The sequence below is a fragment of the Amyelois transitella genome, chromosome 5, assembly GCF_032362555.1.
Source record: "Amyelois transitella isolate CPQ chromosome 5, ilAmyTran1.1, whole genome shotgun sequence".
NCBI lineage: Eukaryota > Metazoa > Arthropoda > Insecta > Lepidoptera > Pyralidae > Amyelois > Amyelois transitella.
Window position 1 is genome coordinate 2,921,183 of NC_083508.1, and position 26,422 is coordinate 2,947,604.

The 26,422-nt window shown below is 35.7% G+C and overlaps 1 protein-coding gene across 3 annotated transcripts in view; it reads right to left on the bottom strand.

The window, feature by feature from the left end:
• The window catches only part of LOC106138878 (serine/threonine-protein kinase NLK), a 90,914-nt gene that overhangs the window by 20,453 nt on the left and 44,039 nt on the right, over nt 1-26,422 (bottom strand). For all 3 annotated transcript variants that reach the window (XM_013340173.2, XM_013340178.2, XM_060954868.1), the window contains exons 2-4: nt 22,876-23,005; nt 20,973-21,028; nt 1,283-1,389 (exon numbers count right to left, since the gene is read on the bottom strand). In XM_013340173.2, the coding sequence (XP_013195627.1) occupies nt 1,283-1,389; nt 20,973-21,028; nt 22,876-23,005 (293 nt within the window). The remainder of the gene's footprint in view (nt 1-1,282; nt 1,390-20,972; nt 21,029-22,875; nt 23,006-26,422) is intronic.

Below are 26,422 nucleotides of genomic sequence, written 5' to 3' on the forward strand. Positions count from 1 at the left end.
AGCCCCCGGCCAAATGGTCCGCATTCATTGGAGCCCTACGCTTTTTCATTAACAAAAGCAACTCAGCGAATTTATATTTTTACAACGTTACGTTTACGTTTTCTTTGCTAAGAGAATAAATAAAAATAACATGATTTCGTTACACACACCATCCTTATTATCTTAATGTTGATTTTGTGATTGTATTTTCGTTATGTTCATACTGTTCGTTACTTCTTGGTTTATTTACATTTACTTCTTCCCGCATTTGTTTCTATGTCTGTATGTTTGCTTAGATCTTTAAAACTGCACAACGGATTTCAATGTATTTTTTGCATTGCAATAGATATAGTTATAGAAGAGAAAGTTTTATATGTATATATGCTTAAATTTCTCTAGAAATAAGTAGTGCCCTTGTACTGACTACTACTACTCTTTATTGTAAGTTTTATTATTAGTTTCCTTGATGTACATAAATAAATAAATGCTACCCGTGCGAAGCCGGGCGTCATCCGCGTTTTGAGAAGTCATGCTATACAAATTAAAAATACCAAATCCAGTTGAAATTGAAATTCTTTACTGCAAAACCACTGCATACAATACATATTATATACTTATCCGTTAAAAAAATATCACAGAAATCCAAAAGAGCATTAAAAATGAAAGCAGTGAGAAAAAGCAATAAAGGTATTAATCCGATATACAAAATATTTACAAATGCCAACGTGTGGCGGCCAGCGTCGGAGACACAAATGAAAAATATGAACAGATACTACACAATTTTACACAAAACACCCACCACAGACTTCGATGTACACATATATAAGCATTTCAGGTGAACTCTCATCGAAATCAGTCCATTTGTTTTTGTACTACAGATACATGTAGACTATTGCAGGTATATATCTGTCATGTTTGTGACGGGGCTTAAAAAGAGAGAGCGCTGTTAAAATGTTTTCTGTCCTTTCGCTAATTTACAGTAAAGTCCACACCTATGTAATGGACGCCGGCTCTTTTTGCGTTTTCTGCTTTTATTAAACCTAACACGGATTAGCCCTGTATCGGCCTTCTGTCTTTCATAGAATTTCATTCGGGATTTTGAATATTTTTGAAGGAAGGTTTTATGTTTATTCCGGTATTTGAAAACAGACTTCATTAATTTAATATGATTAAACATATCTTCGTACGGTCTTCTTTCTTTTCACAACATCGTATCTGCGAAGCAGAACCCTATAGTCAAGAGTTGAAAATCGAAAATAAACAATGATGAATTAGATTAAAATCAAAATAAATAATCACTCACCTCTTAGTATCTGATAAAGGAAGACTTTGATATGGTCGGCGGAGAGATGTTGAGGAGACACGATGATCTTGTGAAGGTCACTCTGAAGAAGCTCCGTTATCACGTATCTACAGTATACTGGTTAAAGAAATCTTTGGAATAAATTGTGGTATTTAAAATCTTTTTGTAATAAAATCGTGAACTGATTTGATAAAATTTCTACAGAAAAACATAGAAAACACAGTTTGACTAACCTAAATTGAGATTAAATTATCTAGTTCCTATTTTTATTAATCTTTGAAGCTATTTAACTTTAGAAAAATTGGTGACTTACATTCTACGCAATGTGAAGTGATATTAAAGGCTGCCATAAGGATAAAGTTAACTTAATTATCTACATTTTGAACTAAACGCAAATGTCAGACTGTCGTCCTCCAAATTTCTCCCATTGAGCACAAAACAACTAATGATGATTGCTAACCTAACACCGAAATAGAGGTTATTGCTCACCGTATCACCACAATCTCAGACGAAATGAGAGCTGCCATTAACGTGTAATTTAACTCGTGTACAGTAAAACAGGCCGCGCACTGGGAGTTACGGAGCGTGACAAACACGAAACGCAATTTAACAACGGAGGGAGTCCTGCGTCCTTCGGGCGCCCTTGGGGTTCAGGACAGGAGTCATATTCTGAACGGTCCTATGTATGTATAGGACCGGGGTAAATCAGATTAAGCTACTCTAATATATGGGGTAGAAGCAAACAACTGAATTTTCCAGATCATCTGAAACTTCTTTGTAGTATTTAATTTTGGTTTTGAATCTTAGTGTCGTGAAATGTTTTCAGTTATAATCACAAATTTTAATTCCACTTTAGAAGTACTTTTAATTTTACAAAATAAAAAAAAAACCATTTTTCTAAATATTTTGTTTACGCAAAAACAATTTGTTTCCATAGAAATCGTGACCTAGTCATGCAGGAACCGAACCTACGCTCTTCATTATCAGTTCGTTAACTGTTTAGCAGATTTTAACGTTTACATATTCGTTTTTTAAATGTTCTTTTGACCCTAAAAGTCCCTGAGGAGTTTAAAATGTTTGTGAGACTTAGATGTTTACTTTGAAAAGGTATAGATGAAGTAAAGGATAAAGCATAGTTATGGCAAGTGGAAAGAAGAATTTGCCTTCTTTTCCCGAAGAGATGGTGATAACGAATAAAAGACCTGTTCTCACTGGTCATTAATTCAAAATGTGACATCTTCGATATACCAAATAGAACAAATTCTTGCATCATATTTGAACACCGCAGTTATATCGTGAGAATCGTGACTGGTGCATACGGTGTTCATGTTGTATTACGAGTATTTCGCGGCGCATGTGTAAGGAAGTGGCCTCAGATAAATGACAAGTGTATAAATCACTTTGCGTGAACACGGCTATTTACGTATAATGCATGTTACACCCGTATACGTTTCCGACAGTGACGTTACTCGCTCTGAAATGGAAGATGTTCTTGAGTATTACGAATAGTGTATAAAAAAACAACTTATTGAAAGGCTCCGTGTATCAGTGGTATCATAATATTTTCGCTCATAAACGAATGCCTTGATCATCGGTCAGGTCATGGTAAAAATTATTTCCTTTGGAAATATTTTAATATGTATCATATTGATTTGAACAAGAAATTTTAGACTACGTTTTAAAGTAAACAAATTTTCGAACGTTATAAATACCTCCGCCAAAAGTCACAAAAACCCTTGGCTAAAAGATTTCGATAGATTTCAATGGAAGCTAAAGTCACGTACAGCGGGTTGCTTAATCTTCAAGATCTATTGGGCTTCCAACCGCGAGAGCTCAGATTGAAGCGAGGAAGGCCGACGATGTGAAGCTATACTCATAATGCCATTAGGCTCATTCATGTTTTTAGTCGCGTTTCTGTGGTTTAGAGATTATGATTGATTTGTCAGTATTAGATATTGGATAGATGATGATGTAAATTGTTTTAATATTCATTTCTTACATAATAAAAGAGGTACCTACTTATTTTTAAGACTGCTGTCTCTGTTTACGTCGAAAAGGGTAAAGATTTGACGATGTGTACGGCTTGAAAATAGACCTCCGGAAAGGAATGATGAAATGTCTACCCGAGAAGACGCGAAACAAGGCTGGAGTGATAGAAATCTGCTTAAATGTTCAGAGGAACATTTTTTGAATCATAGAAACAGTAGGGACCGTATAAATATTGAAACAAAACACGCCACACTCGAGGCACTCCGAGTAGGGTTCCAAGCTGCGCTCCGCCTGGGCAATTATTTACAGAAGCGGCCCTTCTGCTCCGCCCCGAAATCAGAGAAACAAAGACGTGAAATTGGAAGAGATCCCATATGCCATCAACCGATGCAAAATATGCAAACTTTTGGCCACAATCATATATTGATGCATATTAATTTCCAGCTGTCCGAAAAATATATGATTGTATCGTTTATTTAAATCCGAAAAATTTGGTTATACCAAATTTTTCAGTGGTTATACCAAATTTTTCAGATTTAAAATCCATATCTCACAACAAGCCTTGCGAAACTACTAGTTTCAAATATAGGCGACTTAAGAAATAATGATGAAATTCTTCCAAAAAAATCCTCGTAATAAATAACGTTGATGTTGGTTTTGTGTTCTAATACAAATCAAGTAGATTACATTCTGTCATAACACAACATGATATATCCAAGTAGTTTCTGCTTGGACGTGATATGATAGGCGGTTATCATCTCAGGCACGCAACTGTAGTCGCGAATCCATAACAACGCCTGATATATGAGGTTGGATGAAGCCCTATAGTTTTATCTAAAGCATAAACTTAGAAATATAGGGGATCGCAGATAGCTGCTCTTATGAAGACTGTCCTGGTAAACCCACACGTTTTGACTGTCTAAAAAACAAAATTTGAGAATAATATGGTTTATTAACGCTGTTATTTGTCAGTAAAAGGAACAATAATTTGATAGACGCTTAATCGAAATATCAACCTCAGAACAAATAACTAGTTAAGAAGTTATGAGGGAATAGTTAACATCCATACCCACAGTCATACATACAGGTCAATATCATAACCTTCCTTTTTGCTTCGCCACAGTCGGGTAATTAAAATTAAGAAAATGTATCAGGAGTTTGACGTGACATTTAAAACGAAAACGTAAGTATATAGGTATTGTCAATCTAAAAAAATGAATAATTGACATTAAATTCATACAGATTACGTATAATATTCGAAAAAATGAAAATTTTAACCTTGAAAACTCTTTCTATTTCAACTCGAAGAGAAGCGAGAATTTACTCGCTATTCGGAATTTTACGTGGAAAAAGGCATCTATGGCAACAAAAAACCATTAAAAAATTTCATACATTTTTAATTCGGTAACGATAAAATTCGTAAATAGTGACAATATTACATTCAGCTTATATTATTTATTTTTGATCTCTACGTATGACTATATCTTTAATTGAAAACTTTCAAAGTTTGAATTTTAATAACCATGTGAGTAAAGATGAAAATGCAAAAACAGCTCATAGACGAACAGTTGTGTTTAGTATTTGTCCGGATGTTATGCAGCTGTGCAGCCAAAACCGCTGTGCGGGTCGCTGCTTACAAAAAATCCTCGTAGGAATCTAGTTTCTATTCGTATATTTTGAGAGGAACGTTGAAACTAGCTTTCCCAAGGGTTCCATCCCTTGAGAATGAAATTCGTCCTTATCGGAATCTACGTCATTGCCCTTTTGTTTGTTCCCAAAAATTCATACGGGCATTCATACGTGTAAACGTGTCAGTCTCATCTTTTTGATTCTTTCAGATCCACTCTGAAAATTCAATTAATGGATGGGTGTTCAAATAATGAGTTATGATAACTTTCAATCATCACGCCCGACGCTTTAAAACGATATCATTTAAAGTTACTTTAAAATTTGTCATTGTTATTGAAATAATATATTATCTGAAAGATTTGTCCATAAATTATCACTACTCACGACAGCACTCGGTCGTAACTACCGGAATAGCTCTCACGTATACTGATATCATTGTAAACGATAATTCATCATCATAAATAAAACATCATCAAGCTCACAAACTGTAGAGTTAAAAAAAAAAAATTACAATAGACATTAAACTTAAAAAAATATTTTTATGACCTATCTCCAAAGAATCAAGACCTTAGAAGAATTAACGTAAATTATTTTGTAACAAAAAGCGCATGAAAATGCTTGATAGTTCATGCCCTTGAGTAGATTAGCGTATCTTGCTAGTAGAAGCCTGAACAATAACGACCCACAATTCATAAGCATAACAATTGAACTCGAATAGGTAATGTGAAACGAAATATTTACAATTGTAAACCCAACAATACACCAGAAAATATAGAGATTTTAAATCTCATTAGGTACAATAATTGGCTTGTATCAAGGGTCAAATATTCACCAACACGGTTAAAACAAATACAAATTATTTGCCCAATCTAAATGATACGACAAACGATGCCAAAAGCATATAATATTTATTTGCCAGTATGTAGTTACATAATATATTTGGGAATAACGTAGATACTACCAGAAACAAAGTTACAAGCCCGAAATAAAAGACAAGACAGAATGAAACCGTTAGTCAGATAGATGGGTGGCATTTAATAGCACGTGAGCAGTACAAAGGAAGCAAGAAGCCCAAATAAAAACCATTTGGAGGAAATTCTAGTGCCACACATCGTCTTGGATAAAGATAATGAGAAGGCCTATATTCGTATATTAATCAGTGCATTCATAAGCTGGCATTATGTTCAATAGGACTTCCATTTAGCGTATCGGGTGAAAAGGTGACACTGATGGATCATCGGCGCCGACCCGAGACAAAACCGGTCGCCAGTGTCAGTCTTATTTGCATAAACGCACTCGATGTATGGAAAACGAGCAGAGTGTATGACCGGAAAATATAATTGATGATCGCTTTGTTTTACTTGGCACTGTGACTGGTTTCAAGTGAGAATCGTCACGCAGTTAGTTGGAAGTTATTTAGTCATTTGCACTTCTTTTATCTCTCTCAGCAGGATCCCCATACATATATGTCTAGTTATCATGTATTAAGCAACGCGAAGTGAGCGGAAACTTATTCACTTCTGAATGCTCTTGTTGTCTTGTTGGTCACCAAGGATACTTCATAATGCATTTTCACAAATCGGAGTATTGTGGAAAGACTGGGAAAGAAAGCGAGATCAAAATTTTATAGAACATGAATAGAAAAGTCAGAAAGTTAAAAACTGAAGATTACAGGCTGTTACATAACGAAAAAGAAAGAGACGACTGTACTAAGTTTGCGGAAATAATAAAAGGCGTTCCAGATGGTAGAGCAAATGCCCATTTCTAAGGAGAAGCTTGGTTTAGGGCGACATTGACGGATTGTACTCTGCTAACCTTACACAAGCCAAAGTAAACCTTATTTTACCGGTTATTTTAGTAAGAAATTGCATACATTTACGGCTGCTTAACCACAATGATATTATAAGCAGTACGATGGAAACTACTATTATTATCAAGTATCAAATTAACCAATCGCTTGAAAGCGATTCAGTCTAATAATTTATTTGAATGCTGAAATTGCGAGTTTGGGAATATTGATCTCACCCAAGTTATTAAAACGCGTTTTTAATCAACAAATGTTAAGATAACACACCACAAAATTCTTTTCTTAGAATCTTTATCCGTAATTAAATCTTATGAATCAGTAAACCTTGGAATAGGTAAAAAAATTACGTACAGTCAACAAGGCACAAAGTCAACCCAATTGTTGTTTGACTGGTTAGACTAACTTTTTAGCAATTAATACGCGTATTGTACAAAACCACTGAAATTTGTGATTTCTTTAACCAATAAGCTATTTTAAAGAAAGAAAACTAATTAACGAAAAAACAAGCGGAAATGCGAATTACAAACGGAACGAAAAGATCTTTTTGTGGTTGCCTTGTTTTTCAAACGATTTAAAAACCTATTAAGAATTTCGTTACACAAATCTGTTAATTTGAAGCTGCTAGGTGTAACCATCTGAGGCTTTGAAAAAGTTTCAATTAACTGTTGGAATGGAAAATTAATGGCTTGAATGCCATAATCAAGAACAAACTAGACCCATAACTGGTCCCCATATACTAAGTAAGAAAATGAATTGATTTTCTCCGTTTCCACATTTATCAGCGGTTACAGTATTGGTATACTTTTACTGTATCAATATATTTTTCAATATCCAGCATTTCCAAATCATCAGTCGTGTCTTATTCGTAAGAGCAGTGAACATAGGAGCATTAATCTCGTATCAGAGTGTCCAACACAAAGAGGCTTCCCGCATGCCCAGCCTGAGATAATCCTGCCAGTGGATGGGTGTCATCCGTCGGGTCGACCCACTCTTTCCCCTGGCGTGATCTATCAGTGTCGGACTTTGTTGGGCCGTGTTCACATTAATATACTCGTACATATCGAATGAAATGGCGAAGGATTTAGAATCAATAAATTATTTAGAGCATGATATTTGGATATTGAAAAATTGCTAACGATTTACGAGATTTGAGTCATATAATGCTTCAGAATTAAATTTGAAGTCAGTTACGTAAAAGATACTACTTACAACACTTAATTTTAAGTAAATTCCGAGATAATAATGTTATTTCATGTTCATTGAGTTATTGCTGTTACATAATACAAGAATTTAGTTTAAAACTAGCTCAATCTGTATTTCAATATATTAGACAAAACATACAAACAACACCGCACTTCATGGTGTTTTGTTATAGAAAGATAAACCCTTAAACTTGGAATGACGTAAACACTCGCTGCGGCTTACTTTAATGAATATTAAAATATCGCCTGGTAAAGTTCGGGGCACGGCAAGTAAACGAAGGCAGGCAAAGGTCGGACGTTGATGAATAACCAGTGCCCCGGCAGTACACAGAAAGGTCCACACGCATAAATTCATTATTTTAATAATTTCAAAATATCTCATGTTAAATAGGGAAGTAAAGAAGGTCTAGGTAATAATGAAATGAGACATTTCACAAGATGCAGTTTTAGATCTTTTTACCCAATAAGGTATACTAATGTGATAAGTGTTAGTGTAACATTCTCAAAATTATTACATTATTGATATCGATTGCAGAGAAAAATAGATTAATTTAGATTGGAGGGAACAATGGTAGAGATAACTAACAAAGATAAACTAGCATGGTGTGAATTAAAATTCAAAACCAACCGTTACGAACTGCAACTGTTTCTTGATAACATGAAGATGCTAATTGAAACTAGTAAATTATATCAAGTACCGAAAGTCGTCTTTTCGGCGTAAATACAATGCTAATTAAAGTCAAACTTTGCACGAAATGAGCATATTGTTAGAAACGTAGACGTTAAATTGTATGAAAATACTATTTGCCAACACTAATGTATACTCTCTGTTGAGGCACGTTTACTTTTCGTGAATATATTTGTGAAAATGATACAGCAAAATCTATATTTGCTTCACAAATTTTGTCTACAACCTTAATGATTCTGAACATTTCAATGAAGCTTTAACCACATAAAACATTAAATGTATTCTGAATACGGCTTATGATGAAATTCCTAAAGGTAATAATTCCTGACGGATTCAAAGCTTAAACCGACGGGTGGTGGCGCCGAACGCCGAGCGACGCGACGTAACAAATTTCCGACGGCGTCTCCTATTCCTACCCCGACGTGAATTATCCACAGGATGCTAATCTAGACAATGTGATTCTGTGGAAAAAGAAAAGCCCGCAAAGCCTCGCAATGCCATTTCATTTAAAAACTCCATTGAATTTCATAATATAATGAGGCTTATACCAAAGCCAGCGGTTAAGAGTTTACATTCAGTTTTAGTGGTGCAGAATTCTTAAACAGTAAACAAACAAATAATGTCATCATATTAGAATGGGTTTTCGACTTCTGAAAAAAAAACATTTTATATTTAACTAAAACCCTGCCAACTCAAGGAACACGTAGGAATTGAAACAAAAAACTATATAAATAAATTATTATCAATCACAAAGCATTTGCGTAATTTATTCTAAGATAATATTCACTTGCTTTTCAAAACGAGCCAAACTAAAATATATCATGTTTATAATTTTTCACAAACTATACTCTTTCTCGATCCTACAGCCCGTAAATCAGTCTGCCAAGAAATGCAATTCCTCTACACTTTTTCAGTTGGAACAACATGTCGACCTCAATAATTCCTGAGTTACGAAAACTTGTTCAACCCCACACATCCTTATGAAATATTCCTACATACCGAGCAGCGTTCCCAATTCGACTGTAAGAACAAAACGCGGGGGTAAAAAAATGGTGTACGTTTATAGGAGTATCAGTGGCAGGTGCGGACTGAATGCATCATGAACTTCATTGAGGCGATGACACGAATATGTTACCATTACGAATGATGTTTTTGTATACGTACCTACGTGGCCCGTGTATTCGTCGAACAAGAACTCGTGCAGCTGGCTCGCAAAAAGCGTTCGCCAGGGCCGCAGTACGGTAACGTTTATCTAAAGCCTATCGGGCAAGGTTCCAAGACGTCATCGAGACAGGCGGCGGGGGGGCAACGCCAGCTGATCTCGGGTCGGGAAGCCAAGAAGCCTCTTGGTCACCTTCGTCTTTGTGCCAAAAGCTCCTACCGTCTAAGCCGCATTAACGGTTCAACCATCTAAAATGATTCTGGAATTCGCAAACATAATTTGGAGCTCTTTGAGCAATGTGAGCCCTGAATCGAGCACCATTAATTATGAAAGCTACGCCGGCGCTCACGTTCCGTACCATTATTTGTCACACGTGCGTTCGTTTAACATTCACATAGAAACCTATGCCAGTTTGATTATGATTCCACTAAATATTAATTTGTGTGACTAATTAGTAGTTGAAGGCAGAAACCAGTAGAATATGAGTCGTTTAAATGTGTTAGTTATGTTATTTGTAATTGTTAAGTTCGTTTGGGTATACAATACAAATTACAAGGAAAACACTAATTGAACTTATATTTTCTTAGACCTCGTTTCAATGACCATTCAATCAACGCTGACAATAACTGATATACTTAGTTTGGTCAACTTCCCGATACACGTCTACCTCGCTGTGTCCACTCGATTAATCAACGTACATAATACAAGTGTTTGTACACTGTAATCGATGGTCGGCTGATTAACCCATTGGATGTGTGATCGCATTTGATCTCTCATATACTCGCTGCCAGCAGACAGGGGTCGTTCGGGTACACACAGGAAATTGTTAGTGTGAGAAACGGGATACCGCATTTAGCCCGACGAGAACACGATACACCGGTATCCAACTAACAAAAGATACAGTTATAAATTACATTGACATTTATTCCTTTGATGTTTCAGCATCGGTCATCGAAACAGATCACGTGACAAACAATAATAAAAAGCGGGCACCAGGAAAAGTTACTCTCCTATTTGGTTGTTGTTTGGATGATAACAATAAAGTTGGGTCGTCTCAATAAACAAATGCAGAATCTTTGTGAACGCAAGTATTTATACAAAATCGGCAAAATGAGACTTGGAAGCTATCAGTCTTGATGACGTGCATTGCTGCTAATCTTGAAAGGCAACTCAAAAACAAGAGGAAACGCTTGCAGCCGATTGATAAATGACTCTGTACATTATTAAGCCCGAGCAGCGCCTGAGCTTGTGGGATGAAAGTAACAAAAAGTAATGATAAACAGAAGGGTACAAATTTAATCTAGGGCCTAGGCAGGGCTCAAGTTCTCGGGAGGGAAGCGGGTGCGGACTACGGGAGGGGTGGTACGGGGGCGAAATTGCCAGAATACATTAGCGGAAGGGTCGCTCCGCCCTATCTCAACAACGTGCACAGTAAGCTACGAGTTAAACTCGCGCTGAATGGCGAATGGGAAATTAGTCACATAATGCATTTCTGATAAGTCCTTATTTGCCGTAAAACATTTAAAATTCAAACAAATACACTTTTAAATCGAAATTATAAAGGTTTCATTTATATGTAAAATTACATCACATGATAGCAGAATTTATGAAAAAGGAAATTATAATACTACAATATATTCACAATAAAAAATACAATTACTCTAAATTTCAAGAAAGATTGATGGCATATTATAACATCTTTTCTGTGGGTGAACGAGAGCATACTAAAATTGCATGACAAAATTCTATATTCAGCCGCCATTATTATTTATCCATTGATAAAACGGGCTATTTTTCCCTCTCTCAATACCACATTACGAAGGCAATTTCGAGGAACGATTCGTTGACTTTTTGCCAAGTTATTGCAACTTTCGACGCCATTAAATTACCTATAATACTCAAAGTTTCCAAATAGCGCTTGCCGTTTCGTGGTCAAACATTAATATGAATTTGTAATGAGACCAATAATGTTTCTTTGATTAAAGGTATTGAGTATAACAAATTACAAGATGTTAATAATTTGTTGGCTCCATTAAAAACGCAATCTGAATCAATTATACACCAAGTCAGTTTAAAGTTACTTTAAAAGAACTTTAAATGTCAAAACATCGATTTAGTGTGGCAGCTTTGAACGAGCTGTTCTAAGTAACGATGTTTTATTCTTTTAAGAAAATAAAAAAAGCACTCTAAGCAGAGGAAGGTAAGTAAATACTTACAAATCTCGTAAATACTGTCACATTAATGCAAATCTCAAAGAAAAGAGCCATAAAAATGGCGGTTTGTACATAAAGGTGAGTTACAGCGGTCGGGGCTCCATAAAACTCTTTATGATGAAAAAACTATTTTATTTTGGCTATTTTTACAATTTTGATTAAAACACTCTGAAATAGTTTAACATTAAGTAACTGAATAATGTTATTTTGCACTTTGATTATTAATTTACTTATTGCACCTACCAATATAAAAAATAAGGAAGAAATTAAAATCTTATCTTGTAAAGAAAACAACAAGAATTAATTTAACGAGTACCATTGTTGACAGTTAGCAATTAAGAAATTCGTCTGAATAAAAGCAGACTTGAAATTTCAAAGAGCCAAATATGTATTAATATTTTGCCTTTGCTGGTGCTATTTCATATCAAATAGTATAGGCATATTGTGCTGCTATGGATTTTTTTATATTAATGATACTCCATTATAGTAGGAACAACATGCATGCACATCAGGTGTGGGGCTTAGCCCTGGTTTAATAGGGCTTTCGATCAACTCTGCTTTACAGTCTGCCAGCAGTGCAACAAAAAACTAAACAATAAAGCATCAATTTTTACAGCTCATCGTAATGTTTACAGCGTTTTTATGTTCGTCAGTGGAGTCACGGGATAGGTGTTATGGAAAAAAGGAAGACGGTGGAGCCAAATGCGTCAAATTGTTAATACATGCCTAAAGCAAACTTAAAATACATTAATGGTATACTGTGTACAAAATTTTAAAATACTTCAATTTATCTAGCTCTATTTCGCACCAATGGATGTTCAGTGTAGAGTTAGTGGAGTTCCATATTTTCTACTATTTTCAAAACATCATCTAGATATAATAAATTCTCAAATACAAGGACGAACACATTTTATGATTTGATAGAGACTGGTTTATTTAATTTTGAATCATCTTAAACATATACCGTATATATTACAGTCCCACAGTGGCAAGTCAAGGTGCAGTTCCGAATAACACCACAAACGACCAACCTACCGCACTGCACCTTGAATTATTGCAGACTTCCGTTCCATGTCAATAATAAATTTACGATTTATAGTTTTACATCTCTCACTGGGGGATCAATGTAATCAATTATTTTTTTCTATAGTATCCTTAATATCGTTTTTTTCTAGTATTAAGGTGCAATATTATTATATATTTATTTTTGGTGCAATTAAGAGAGCAATATCGTTCAACATCATCATAAGAAAGGAAATAATAAAGAATGAAAACGCAATCTCTTTGCATTATCATCCAACAACAAACTAGAACTTAGCTTAGTTTTTTTATACTTTAACATTCATACAGACATGAAATCACGCCTTTTTCTCGGAGGGGCAGAAGAGACTTCGATCTTTGCGTACTTAAAGATAACAATTAACTAAGTATGAAATATTGATTAAGCAGTGGCGAATGTAAATGAAAACACGCATAAGTGATCAACAGTCCAATTAAGAGATATGAAATTTAGAGAGATATATCACTATTATAAAACACTATATATACCTACAACAAAGCTGTAAACAAATATTAATAAAATCTAAACTCTATATAAATTCCATAAAAGTAAATTATACTACTTCGCTATGTAGTTAACTCCGCGCGTTTTGCGGTCGCGTTCGTAATTAAACCTAAAGTCCTCCACTTTCCTTGACATTTCAACCCATTTCACAATAGAACAGTTCAAAGTTTATTACACGTGGCACTACGGATCTGATTGACTTACCGCGTGAGAGATATAAAAAATTATTTCAAAAAGGGCCAGGCAGGAAGAAATGGTTTATACTTTACGATTTTTTCTGAAGCTCTGCTAATGTGATAAATGGCCCATTATTGTAGATATACATTTATATAACAAATAATAGCAAGTGAATTTGAATAAAGTTGTATAATATTATTTCCCACTCATTCTAGAAGTTATAATTGGAAAAGCATACCAGTAAAATAGGAAAACTATCAGTACTTAATATAGTTTTTAAAGGCCAAGATGCACACTTTTTTATCTTAAAATGTAAAGAGCCAATTCTTTCCTAGTTTTATGCTCATTCGTGGAAGTCACGCATCGGACTTCAAAACGAGGTTTATATGCGCTCGAGTTAGAGAAATTAAAAGATATTGCATTTTAAGAGCAAAGCCATGTTGGGTAGACTCTTAATAAGACTCAAAATACAAGGAACATCGAACGGAGAATTGTATACATATTGTAAGATTTTTTACATACCTAAGTATATACATATTTAGTCTGTGTCGTTGTATCTCAAATGGCATCTCAACAAGCAAATGGGTAATTTTAATGCACAAGCTTCATTTGAAACCAATATTTTTTGTAGGAAATCGAAGCAGTACTATCAACATCAAGTTTCGTAACAGTTAGTAAAGGCTCCAGTGATTAAAAGTATTATTTATTAATCAATGGCATAAAACAGCTGAATAAATTAAACGGATCAAAAGATCTGCCAAGTTTAACAAGGGACATCTTTGGCCTTATCCCAAGAAACAACAACAGGAACTTATTCCCAAGAAATACAAGCTAAACCGCCAATACAAATTAGGTTGATTAAAATAATATTTGCCAGGAAAATTGAATATCATCGTCTTGTTCCCTAATCTAATAAGGGAACTGTAATTTATCGAATATTTTATGTCTTTCCTGAACGTACATTAAATGTACTTATAAATATATTTTATAGGTTGTTGGGTCAAAACCCAGCTTTGTTCAAAGTTTACTCTGTGAAAAAATCTTTAATTACATACCTACTAAAGTTCACTTTGAAAATATTTTCTGCCATTATACGAAAATGTGTCTGAAAGTCATAAACACGAATCTTATAAAAGGTCGTGTTTTAACGAAATTCCTAACATTGTGCGAACCGCACTATAGCCTCGAGATAATGCCTAGATAAAACAGGACATAATTACAACATAAAAGTGGACATTACTCGTGTGTATGAGCCGAACTAATCCAATGCGAGCCCATAGGGTGACCTCCATAAAATGCTGGACAAAAAACTAACTTGCGACCATAGTCTCACATTCCTTCGTGGTTTACTGCCGTTTTAATACTTATGAAGACATTCTCTGTCATACTTTCAAACTCCACAACAAAGGAAGAGCAACGGCTTTCCGACATTAACGTTGGGAAATTTAAAATTGTTTTCGTCAACGCCACATCATAAAGAGTTGGATGTGAATCACGAAGTCGTCCCTGTCAATAAACGACAGAATATTAAAATATCTCTCTTTGAGAAACGAGCTCTCGGGATCTCAAAAGAGACAGGCACAGGAACATTTCCTTGCATGTTAATCTTGCCCGGTTTCATAAAAAAAGATCGTTCGGTTGGATTTACTGTTGTTTGTCATCCCCTAAATTCACGTTTGAAATTTATCTCCCTTTGTTCTTGACAACGGGCAAGTCGAATTTCACTATCAAACAATCTCTTTGTGTAATATGCTGGAATGTATGTGAAATCTAAATTGTTTCTTGTTAGTCTCTCATTGGAGTTAGCCTCTTATCTTTTGTGCATCATTGTACTAAACCCTACTTAGAAAATGGTCTTTGAAGTCGACCACTCCATTCGGTTTTACGTTTCAAATAGAAGCTCAACACAAAATATTCTCCAGAAGCGTCTAAGCGTTGTAGCAACTACAACCAACAACGGTAAAGAGGTCAAGCTCATAAATAAGTATGTACACGAAAGGTTGAGGCTAAGAATTTGAGCATTCATAAGTTAATTTACTTTGAAACCATTCAAACGTCTGTCATCTCGTGACGAGAAGCGACCTATTGACTACGAATTAATTCTGTGGCGCCTAGAAATTGCATTAAAGTACAATCGTATAATGGTATATGGTATACATATGTATGAAGAAGGTATAAAATTACATTAAAAACATCTGTTATATTCATTGCATTGAATCTTGGTATGGCATCCCATCACCATCCATGACCATACCTACAAAAGAAAAAAGTTCCTATCCTTGTTAAATCATAATAATTCATCCAACATAAAATGCATAAATTTGGCGAACTAAAGACGTATACAATAAAAAAGCAGCTCAGTGGTAGAGTTCGATAGATCGTGCAGTATCTGCAGCCATGGGCAGACGTGACGCGGCGAGGTTAAATCGGGCCAGGCGGGCCGGCCCACGCAGACCGCTAATTAGGAAGCGCACGCGCAAGGGCGCTGCACCGCGCACTGCACCACAGGAACAAAGACTGACACCGCGGAACAAAAGAAACAGGTACTGGAACAAAAGAACCCACTCCAAGAACAAAACGGCAACAACTAAAACAATGAATGCGTAGTAGGATACGAGCAGTGCGACGTGTTACAAACAAAGGGATGTTGTGCGAATTATGTTTTGTTAAAAACCCTGTCCTGTCATCTGAGGAGCGTCAGAGATTACACGACTGCTTTTATGGCGCAACTGATGTATACGGCCCTGTGCGAGCGGGAAGCCCTTGAGGATGAATAGGTAATTCAAAGCTATGAAATAAGGAAACGTGAACATAAATTGAGGTAGAAATTTCCCTGACACGAGCTCAAACATATATTTTTCAACAAACAATTTCTTTGTCAAAGTTATACGATTGCACGAGTCCTTAACTGTTCGGCTCGGATCACCGGCCGGCGACACTTTCCGTCTGCCAAATTTCCTTTCTTTGTTTACGGGTTTCCAATTCTTTTCAAAAGACGAAATTTGCGAGCGTCATTTATGCGGTCGTTATCTCTGATGTTTGTATGTCAGCATTAATTTTGTTACATTCAGCGCACGTGTTTAATGTAATTTATGTGTTCGTATAAATGAGTGTGTGCACAACAATGACAACGTACGTACAAAGGGTACAAAAGAAATGGAGTTCGCGGAGCTGTTGCACAAAATCCAAAATAAAAACAGCTTCATCACCGCGTAGAATAATGAATAATACAAAGAGGGACACTGGATTTTATTCAGCGGAAGCACTTAGTTCTATTTTTGCGGGTAAGCGCGGCCCGTGCGCCGCCTTGCCCGTATAAACAAGTCATCGGGACACGTAAACGCATCTCTCTTTATTACGGTCGTAAACAACACTCCCATGAACAACAACATTATTTGTTTATGCTCAAATTACAGGATGGGAAGTCGATGGAATTCTCGACGTTATACAGGCTGTAAATCATTTACTGCAAGAAATTTTTACATGTTTCTTAAATGAGAAAAATAAAGAAATAAGTGATTCTTTAATTATTTTTTTTTCTTTAGGGAAATAGAAAATATTAGCTAATTTACAAGTTGTTTAAACAAGTTTTATTTCAAAGACAAAGCTTGTTACACTCATACATAAGTGACTGACATTTAACAATCTTTCGTTTCCAGCATTTCTACCTGCGAAGCGTGTCCTTCGATACAAATTTCAAATTAAATTTCGTTGAAAGGAGCTTGTTTAACTTTCATAATTCATTTTTGCGTAACGCTCCTTTAAAAGTTGCCGACGCGGAAGCAATTCCAAGAGCGACGTCTTTTGTAGCTTCTGGACGTTTCAAACAACCATTATTTTATACGATCATTATGTTTTTACGATTGAAATTAAACCGATGTTTTCGTTGACTGAAATGATGGAAGTAATTAACATCTTGAACGTGTGCTTAGTAAGTGCATTAATAAAATGATTGGAATGATTTTCTCATTTTACTTTCTGGTTATTTATGTGAGTAAAAACTTGTATTTTTTTTAAACTTATTTCTGTACTCATTTGGGCTATGTGTTTTAGTCCGACACAAGGCGCAAGCCTAAAGATTAGTAAACGCAATATACCAGCATACATATCTATGGAAAGAAATACATTTCCCATCTTTTTTCACAATGCAAATCGATCTCAAAGCTCTAGATGTCAATAATTTGAGCACGGAGGTCTTTAAAGACGATTACCATATTATACTCCCAACATATCAGCTTTATAATTTTAGCACCTTTAAAACTTTATCTTTGCCGAGCAGCCTTGGTTAAGATAATAACGTAAATGTTAGACCGTAACCTAGCCGTATGTTAATCAAGGTATTAAGCTAGTACTTCGAGATGTAATGGTTTAAATTTAATAAGGATGATGTAAGGTTGTATTATAGACTATTTTTAAAGTATATGTTGCTCCTGAAGTCTTTATGGTAAAATCAGTTCAGAATTTTGGGTCTATCCGCAATAAACAATATCCGACTTATCTCATTCTTATATGGAAATGTTCTTGACGTGATTGAAGTTAATTCAAGTATGCATTTCGCACTTAGGTTTTAGGTCTTACAACAGGCGTACCAGACGCAGTCGCCATTTGAATTTCAATAAAAGTTGAAGGGGAATAAATTTACGCAGGATATTGTGTTACTACAACAGCTGACGTCGCAGACCGCAATAACACGACTTATTAATACTTAGTATGTAATAAACGAAATAATATCCTTAATTGTATCTCCTGTTTATTATACACATATGGTGTTCCGAAATTACTTGGCCGCAATCAATTGAACTCTATTGACGTAGGAATCTATCAAAATGTTCGCATCATATTTCGGCCACGTCACGTGAGAGGTCGCGTGACTTATTACTTATTACTTGACTGACAGAACAAAAAAACTATGATAGTGAGAGACTAACTCACCTCGGGAATTTATGCATATGCTGCATTTTAAATTTTTTTCTGTTCCAATGAAATGCAAAATTTTACTTAAACGAAAATGTGTATCATTTTTTGATACAATGACTCGTAGATTCTACTCAACCGAATTAATAACGTAATTACCTTTAGTTAGTATCGAGAGTCTTTATGCTCATGGTCACAGGCCCACCACCCTGGGCTCTTCTCCAGAGATGCCAGAAAAAAGATTCCGATAATATATAGCAACATCAGAGCACTGTATTTCACTGTATTTGTAAGCAAGACCTTCATGTTATTGAGCTGAGACGAAAATTGACGAAATGGCGTAAAATTGAAACGGCAGTGATTAATCGTGGTTATCTTTTGATGTCACAAAAATCCAATTCACGTCGGAGGAAATTAGGTTTTAGATTGCCTGCCTACCGCCTACCTTTCCTTTTATCTTGCGTACTTATAAAAAGGGCCTAAAAATAAGCCATTTTAAGATAGATAAATATAATAAACCCCTAGGTATTCAAATAATAGGATAATTAACATTTATATAGCTTTATTAGTACTAAGTTTTAATGGCTCAACAAAAACATCTGCGAATGGAAATGAAGCGAGAAATGGAACGTTAAAGAAAATAGACACAACAAAAGCATAGAAGCGAACAAAGAAATGGAAGGAAATTGGCAATAGACAATGAAGGGCGCGCGGCGTGTGGCCGAGAGCTACATATTATTACCATCGTGCCCTTGGCACGCCATGTCGTCGACACCGCACCAAATTATCACAAATACCACCGAAAACTTCGCATTTCATATTTCATTAATACGCTTGCGCCCAAAATAAATCCCCCCTAAAATCAGATTTGTATTTTTGTTTGTAATTTATTCAAAAACAACTGTACTGATTTAAATGATATTTGACCCAGACAGAAGTAGACTTTCAGGTATTATACTAAAATAATTAACATTTAAAAATCCTTCAAGTGGCAATGGCAAGTTTCAATCAAACGCTAGTCTAGCCTCGTGTAATTATTGTGAAGATTAATTACCTTCCTAATGGAAAAATTAAACGTCAGAGTCGAGTCGCTAAGTACTGCTTCGTAGTAGCAAGTTTGAACGGATAATCTTTTTCAGGTCATTATTCACTTTTTAATTTACAAAGGCTAGACTCGAATCGATAAATAATAAATCTTTCGATAGGAAATCCAACAGAGACAATGTATCACGCGAGCTAAGCGCTGACAGCACAACTTTAGACGAAACTCAATAAAGCTCCAGTCGAGATAAAATATAAGAAAAACATTCGGACTGATCGTTCGGCGAAGAACTTAGAGCAAGGGAATTATGTGTAGAGTGCTCGTTCTCTTATATATTAGATTCGTAGCCCTTATAAATTTACATACATACATAGGTACATACATAAAATCACGCCTCTTTCCCGGAGGGATAGGCAGAGACTACCTCTTTCCACTTGCCACGATCTCTGCATACTTCCTTCGCTTAATCCACATTCATAACTCTCTTCATGCTACCTAAATTTAATATCATTTATTTAAAAAGCTATGAAAAATAAAGCATTTAGGGTCAATTCACGCAGAGGAGGACATGACGCAACACTTTGATAGAGCGATTGAAAAATTTACTTCATCTACACGATCAGTAGACATATGCAATACAAAGTACACTTGCGTGCACAAGTGTATTTTACTTTCTTACAAAAATGTGTACTGACACTTTAAAATAACTGATGTGATTCCTAATTTTTACCTCAATCAAAAATGAAGTAACCGCCTCCGCTACAGTTTTGAATCTACAACCGATAAGTAAGCCTCTGCCCCGGCGGTTCTAAGTAGACGTGCAGTCTTCCAACTCACGTGAGGTGTGGGGTCAACGTACCAGTATCAGAACCCGTAACTGTACAGACTCTTGATACATAAGTTAATAACGCCTCTCTCCTGGAGGGAAAAGCAGAGACAAATTTTCCACTTGCCACCACCACCACAATTCCTGATTTTATTGTTTTATATACATTAATCAAATCATTTCAAACAAGCTTTTGCTTCATCTTTCATCATCATCAAGGTAGTCCTGACCTGACCTTAGACCAGAACATCCCCGATTTGATCAAACTGCGAACGTATCTTATTTTGCAATGTCTTTTCGGCTCATCGACTCTTAGGATTTATCACAATAACTGAACATCTTAAAAAGAAAAGAGAGCGGCGACCAATGCCTCCATAGTTACCTATGGGTCAGATTTGATATCGGGAGGTAGTTAATTTTCTTTTCAGTATAAGTTAAACTTAAAAAAAAATACTTAAAGATAAATTTAAAGGATACATTTCCTGAAAGAAGTCGAGGCTGGGAGGCTGGAGGATGTCTAACGCCGATAGTACCTGCAATGGTGAACAACAATTAATATGTAATTCGTTAAAATTAATACTAAAAATTTTGAATAGGCTTTGGAGTCTGAAACTTTCTCCGGCGGTCGAACTACAAGATGGTTCGCCGACATAAGTATTTGTCATTAAGAGACTGGACGACATGCCTTTTTATGTTTGAACGAATTGTCAACAGGATAGTATGGATAACTTTATTAGTATCCACGAATATACGAATATAGTTCACGCACGACTTATACATACATACATACATATGGTCACGTCTATATCCCTTGCCGGGTAGACAGAGCCAACAGTCTTGAAAAGACTGAATGGCCACGTTCAGCTATTTGGCTTAATGATAGAATTGAGATTCAACGAGTGACAGGTTGCTGGCCCATCGCCTAAAAAAAATCCCAACTTTGTAAGCCTATCCCTTATCCCTTAGTCGCCTTTTACGACATCCATGGGAAAGAGATGGAGTGGTCCTATTCTTTTTTGTATTGGTGCCGGGAACCACACGACTTATAACACCTTAAGAAACAAACCTAAACATTTTGCTGCACGCCAGTACAATATATTGGTTGTGATGGATGTACATAAAACCTGATGACAAATGCACACAAACCACAAACAACACAGGTTGATCGATTAAAACACATTCGAAATGAATATTTGATGCGATGCGCACAGGGCATTATAATTATTTCGTGATATAAACTCCAATGGAGGCCTTATTAGCATTAATTTAACGGGGGTTTGTTACTACGTACATGTATAATTGTGATGAAGGTATGACATGACTAAGGTTTAATAGATTCAACTAGGTAATATAACATTGAATGATAAATGTTTAGTAATGTATGGAATCGAAGAAAAGGCTTGCAAACTTGAGATTTTTTATGGCAAAGACCATCCAACCTGTCACTATCTAAATATCAATTCTAACATTAAGCCATCCCTACTGACCTTGGCCTTCGAGTCATTTGAAGGCTGTTGGTCCTTTATATATACCATAAAGGAAAAAGAAGTGATATATGGTCCAGTCTTGTTAAAATCTATTCAGGGGTTCAGCCGTAAGAGCTTAACAGACAGATAAGATGGACATATCATTTATATCAGTGAATTAAAGTATAATGAAAAAGAAAATTAAATGAAGGCGCTAAAATGATGCTGTTTTCTGCAGAACATCACAAATATCTACTTTGAAAATTAAACCTATTGTTAATAATAAAATAATTGTAGCATTTCAGCGACATAATAGTCAACGTTGCGGAGTAATATTGACATACAAACGGACATTGTTTGGCCGGTCTTAAAGCAACTAAGTTGTTGATTTTGACAACAAATGTAATGTTTGTGCCGTTTGAACGTGAATTGTTATGCTATACTAAAATTGCAATGTCCATTGGCCAGATGTACCACGTTTACCAGTTATATGATTAAGGTAGAAATAATATATCATCAAACTAATGTTATATCTTCTTATTATTTATTTGCAAAACTGATATTTTGAAGTTTAATATTCGTTAAGTATTTCCATGTAAAATTTCTGCCATCACAGCCCCCGAAAAAGACCAATAAACGGACAAGGTGAAGAAAAATACACTTACATACATAAAGTCACATCCCAGGGAAGTCAGAGCCTTGAAAAGTCTGAAAGGCAACGTTCAGCTGTATGGCTTTGTGATAGAATTTAGATTCAAATAGTGACAGGAGCCCATCGCCTACAAAGTACTTACACCACGTCCCTAATGCCTTTCAAAGACAACCTTCAACAATTAAGAAGACGCCAAGAAAAAGTATTGCGCACTATTTCTATGGTCAATATAGAGTGAGTGAGAACAAGGTAATACACATACGTTTTCATGTTTGAAGAAGCACAACATCTTGAGCTCCCGGAAGACCCGCTTCGAAGAGACGAGCGACTGGAATACGTTCGGGAGCTTCTTGAGAGCGACACGCCGTCCATCGCGCGGGTCTGTGACGGCCCTGCAAACAAACATACAATACAATGTTTTAAAATCATTTTCACCAAATATAAGTAACTAGAATTAACTTACGGCTAAGTCCGCGTTTGCAGAAATACCCGTTAAATTATATATCAAGATCATATAAGAAACCTAAATGGCAAATTATTATCTCGCAATATAACATATCAACATACAGTTCAAACACACAGCGCTAGTAGAAGGAACATACATATGTTGCTTCTTTCATTTACACAGATGAAAACTTCTTTAGACTGACAGACATAGCACAGCCTCAATAGTTTTTGTTACTGAAAATAATAAATATAAAATTGCACAGCCAGCGATTACCCGGCTCAGACATGTCGTTATCCATAAAACAGTTGGGTGATTTCCTTTAAACGTACATATCTCATATAACGTATGTGAAATGAAACAATTTCGTATAATACATTATTGCTACCAATTTAATATGTAAATCACACACGCGCGAAGCAAATTCATGTAGCTACATTTCGGGCCATCAGGAGGCAAAATACCATTGTTCCATAAACATCAGCTCCTTAACTGATCATATAAAAATTTACTGGAGTTCCAAAAAGCTTTTACTGCATAAACGTTGAATAAAACCCGGCCGACACGAAAACAACGATATGAAAATGCAATCGGTATTGTAGGGAGTCCAAACGGACCCTCACATTAAAGAGACCGTTAGCTGTGCCCTTGCGATTATTATCGTCGGGACGTATAGGGCAGTGATAATATCGTGGCGCGGGAAACAGGGATGGCAGTCGGGAGGATTCGAGAGCAACGACCGTGGCCCAGAGCGTTCGGAGCGGCCATGCGCCACCCGGCACCGACGTTTCAACATTTCAAATTAGGGATGTCCCCGATTTATCGCTGGCGTATTTGGACACCCGAGTACACGGGGCAACAAATACGAGTAATTGATTGGTCGGAATGTTTCACAAATGGGTAACGAGTAGCGCTGCTTTGCGCCGGACCAGGTTAAATTATTTTAATAGAAATTTCGCTATATTCTGAATATTTTTATTTTATTTTGTGCCGTGTTTCAATCTAAATACCGATTGGGCATTTGCATTGCTCACTAAATTATATTGCGTTTTATGTTTTTCAGAATAAAACCATCTCCTATTCCAAAAAAAAAGACAATAACGCTATTAACCAGTGCACCGAATAAGAAATGCGATTACTATCCCAACCAACAGTAAAATCTTTGATAAATCTAATAAGCCTTAGATGTAACTCTGCGCCCTGCGGTATACGCTTTTCTCTTGATTATGCTACAATTTGATATGAAGGTTTTTACATTAAATGATTGTTTGTACAACCGAACATTTACCACCGCTGTGTGGTATATCCTCGTATACGAAACTACAGCTAAATAAACAAACTACATTGAAACTCACAATGAGAATCACGCTCGTACAATATTATGATATCATTAATTAATTAACCATTTTGGTCGTGGTTAGTTTTATAACCATAGCTGCGAGAGTTTCGATACCAATACCAATTAAATATTTCTGTTCGATCGTTAACTTTTTGGATATTTAATTATTATAATGCATGTTTCATTGCTTCGGACGTTCAAGCTAAAGTACGACAACAAAGTCCAAATTAGAGGGATTCAACTAACTTTAATAATTAATCTTAGTAAGATAATTAACTCTTTCTGTCCCAGTTGGGTACAAACGGATCCGAATAGAGTACCTAACAAACTACATTAAAAAAAGATAACAAGAAGTAAACTCAGTTAAATCAAAACTAAAATATATTGGAAGTAACAAATTGGTCACGGTACAGTCTGCAGAATTAAAAACATAACGCCTGTTCATACAAACTAAAACCATATATTTAAAAAGTAGTCTACAATCAAAAGTTTTTCATAAAAACTCAAACCATTGGGTATATATTTATAAAGTACTCTACAGTCAAAAATTTTTAATCCATGTGCATTGTGCAGTCCGTTCACCGACGCGACGTGTTCATTTAAGGCCAAGCCAACTAACAAGCATTACAATCGTAAGCAGACGGTGAAATGAGGCTTGTAACAACTACGACACAATAATTATGACTATCACATATATGTTATGAAGCCCTTTGCGAAAACGGTAAGTCAGTCAAGCAAGATATTTTAACTCAAACTGTCTCCCATATCATTATCAATATTTCCTTAACAAATTCGAAATATGTTTTACAGATTAATATAGCCGCAATTGACCCAATTTATTATTTAAAACTCCATTATACATGACGCCATACAGCAGAACTTTTAGTCTTTTCGAGCCTGTCGGCTCTGTTCATCCCTTAAGGGATAAATACGTAACTATATATACCTACTTAAATATATGTGTTATTCAAGCGAAACGTTTAGAAATAGTCGCAACACGTTATAACATAAGCACCACGTAAGAAATAACGATGCAGTTGTATTAAATCTGCTTATAATCCCACGCAGTCACACTCACGAGTCCCGTATCGCCGAGATTCCCGTGGCACACGGGTTCAGTGCTACCATTAAACACTATCTTCTCTTTACGAGGCTTGCTATCAAGATAATACTCGTATTTTATTTACACTTGTCGCACCGTATTCCCGGAAGCGAAGGTTGAAGGCTTGAGACATTCCAGGCTTTTCTGCCTTGAACTTCGTTACTTAAAGCAACATTAGCAAAGATATATATAGTTAAAATTATTATATATACGTATTACGTCTTTATTATCATCTTAGAGTAAAAAGGGCCAACAATCTAAAAAATTAAGCGAAAGAACTATGCAGAGATCGTGGAAAGATGTAGTCGCTGCCTCACCCCTTCGGGAAGAAGGCGTGATTTTACGTATGTATGTATGTAAATACTGAAAATACTGGAAGGCCACGTTCAGCTGTTTGGCTTAATGATAGAATTGATATTTAAATAATTTGATTTACCCTTGCTGAATCTATTAGACCATTTAATTTGTTATACCACATTAAACGCATAACCATTACTTTAGTCATTCTTTTACGTCTCTTCAGGCCTTCTCTTAAACATTCCACTAGCCCTAGTTGTCCGTGTGATTTTAATACTGAACACCTGAATGTTGTATACTTGTTTAGGCACAAGTTGTTGCGGCAATACTGCATTCCGTAATTAATAAATTTCAGTGTGAACAAGTCCTAACATAGGCGTCAATGACAAAAATCTTGCAAACTAGTCAAATACACCAATATTATATACGCGTTATATATGATAATTAATTTTAACATTGCCACAATCTTCAAGATTAATAGAGCTAATTATGTCATAACTGTTATTAAAGACACCTTAGAATTTATTACTCGATTATAAATGTAAAAGACATGGTTAAATGCATATGTAAAACATCGATGGCCTGATTGAATTAAAAAGCAGGTCAAGAAATTTCGCTTAGCGGTT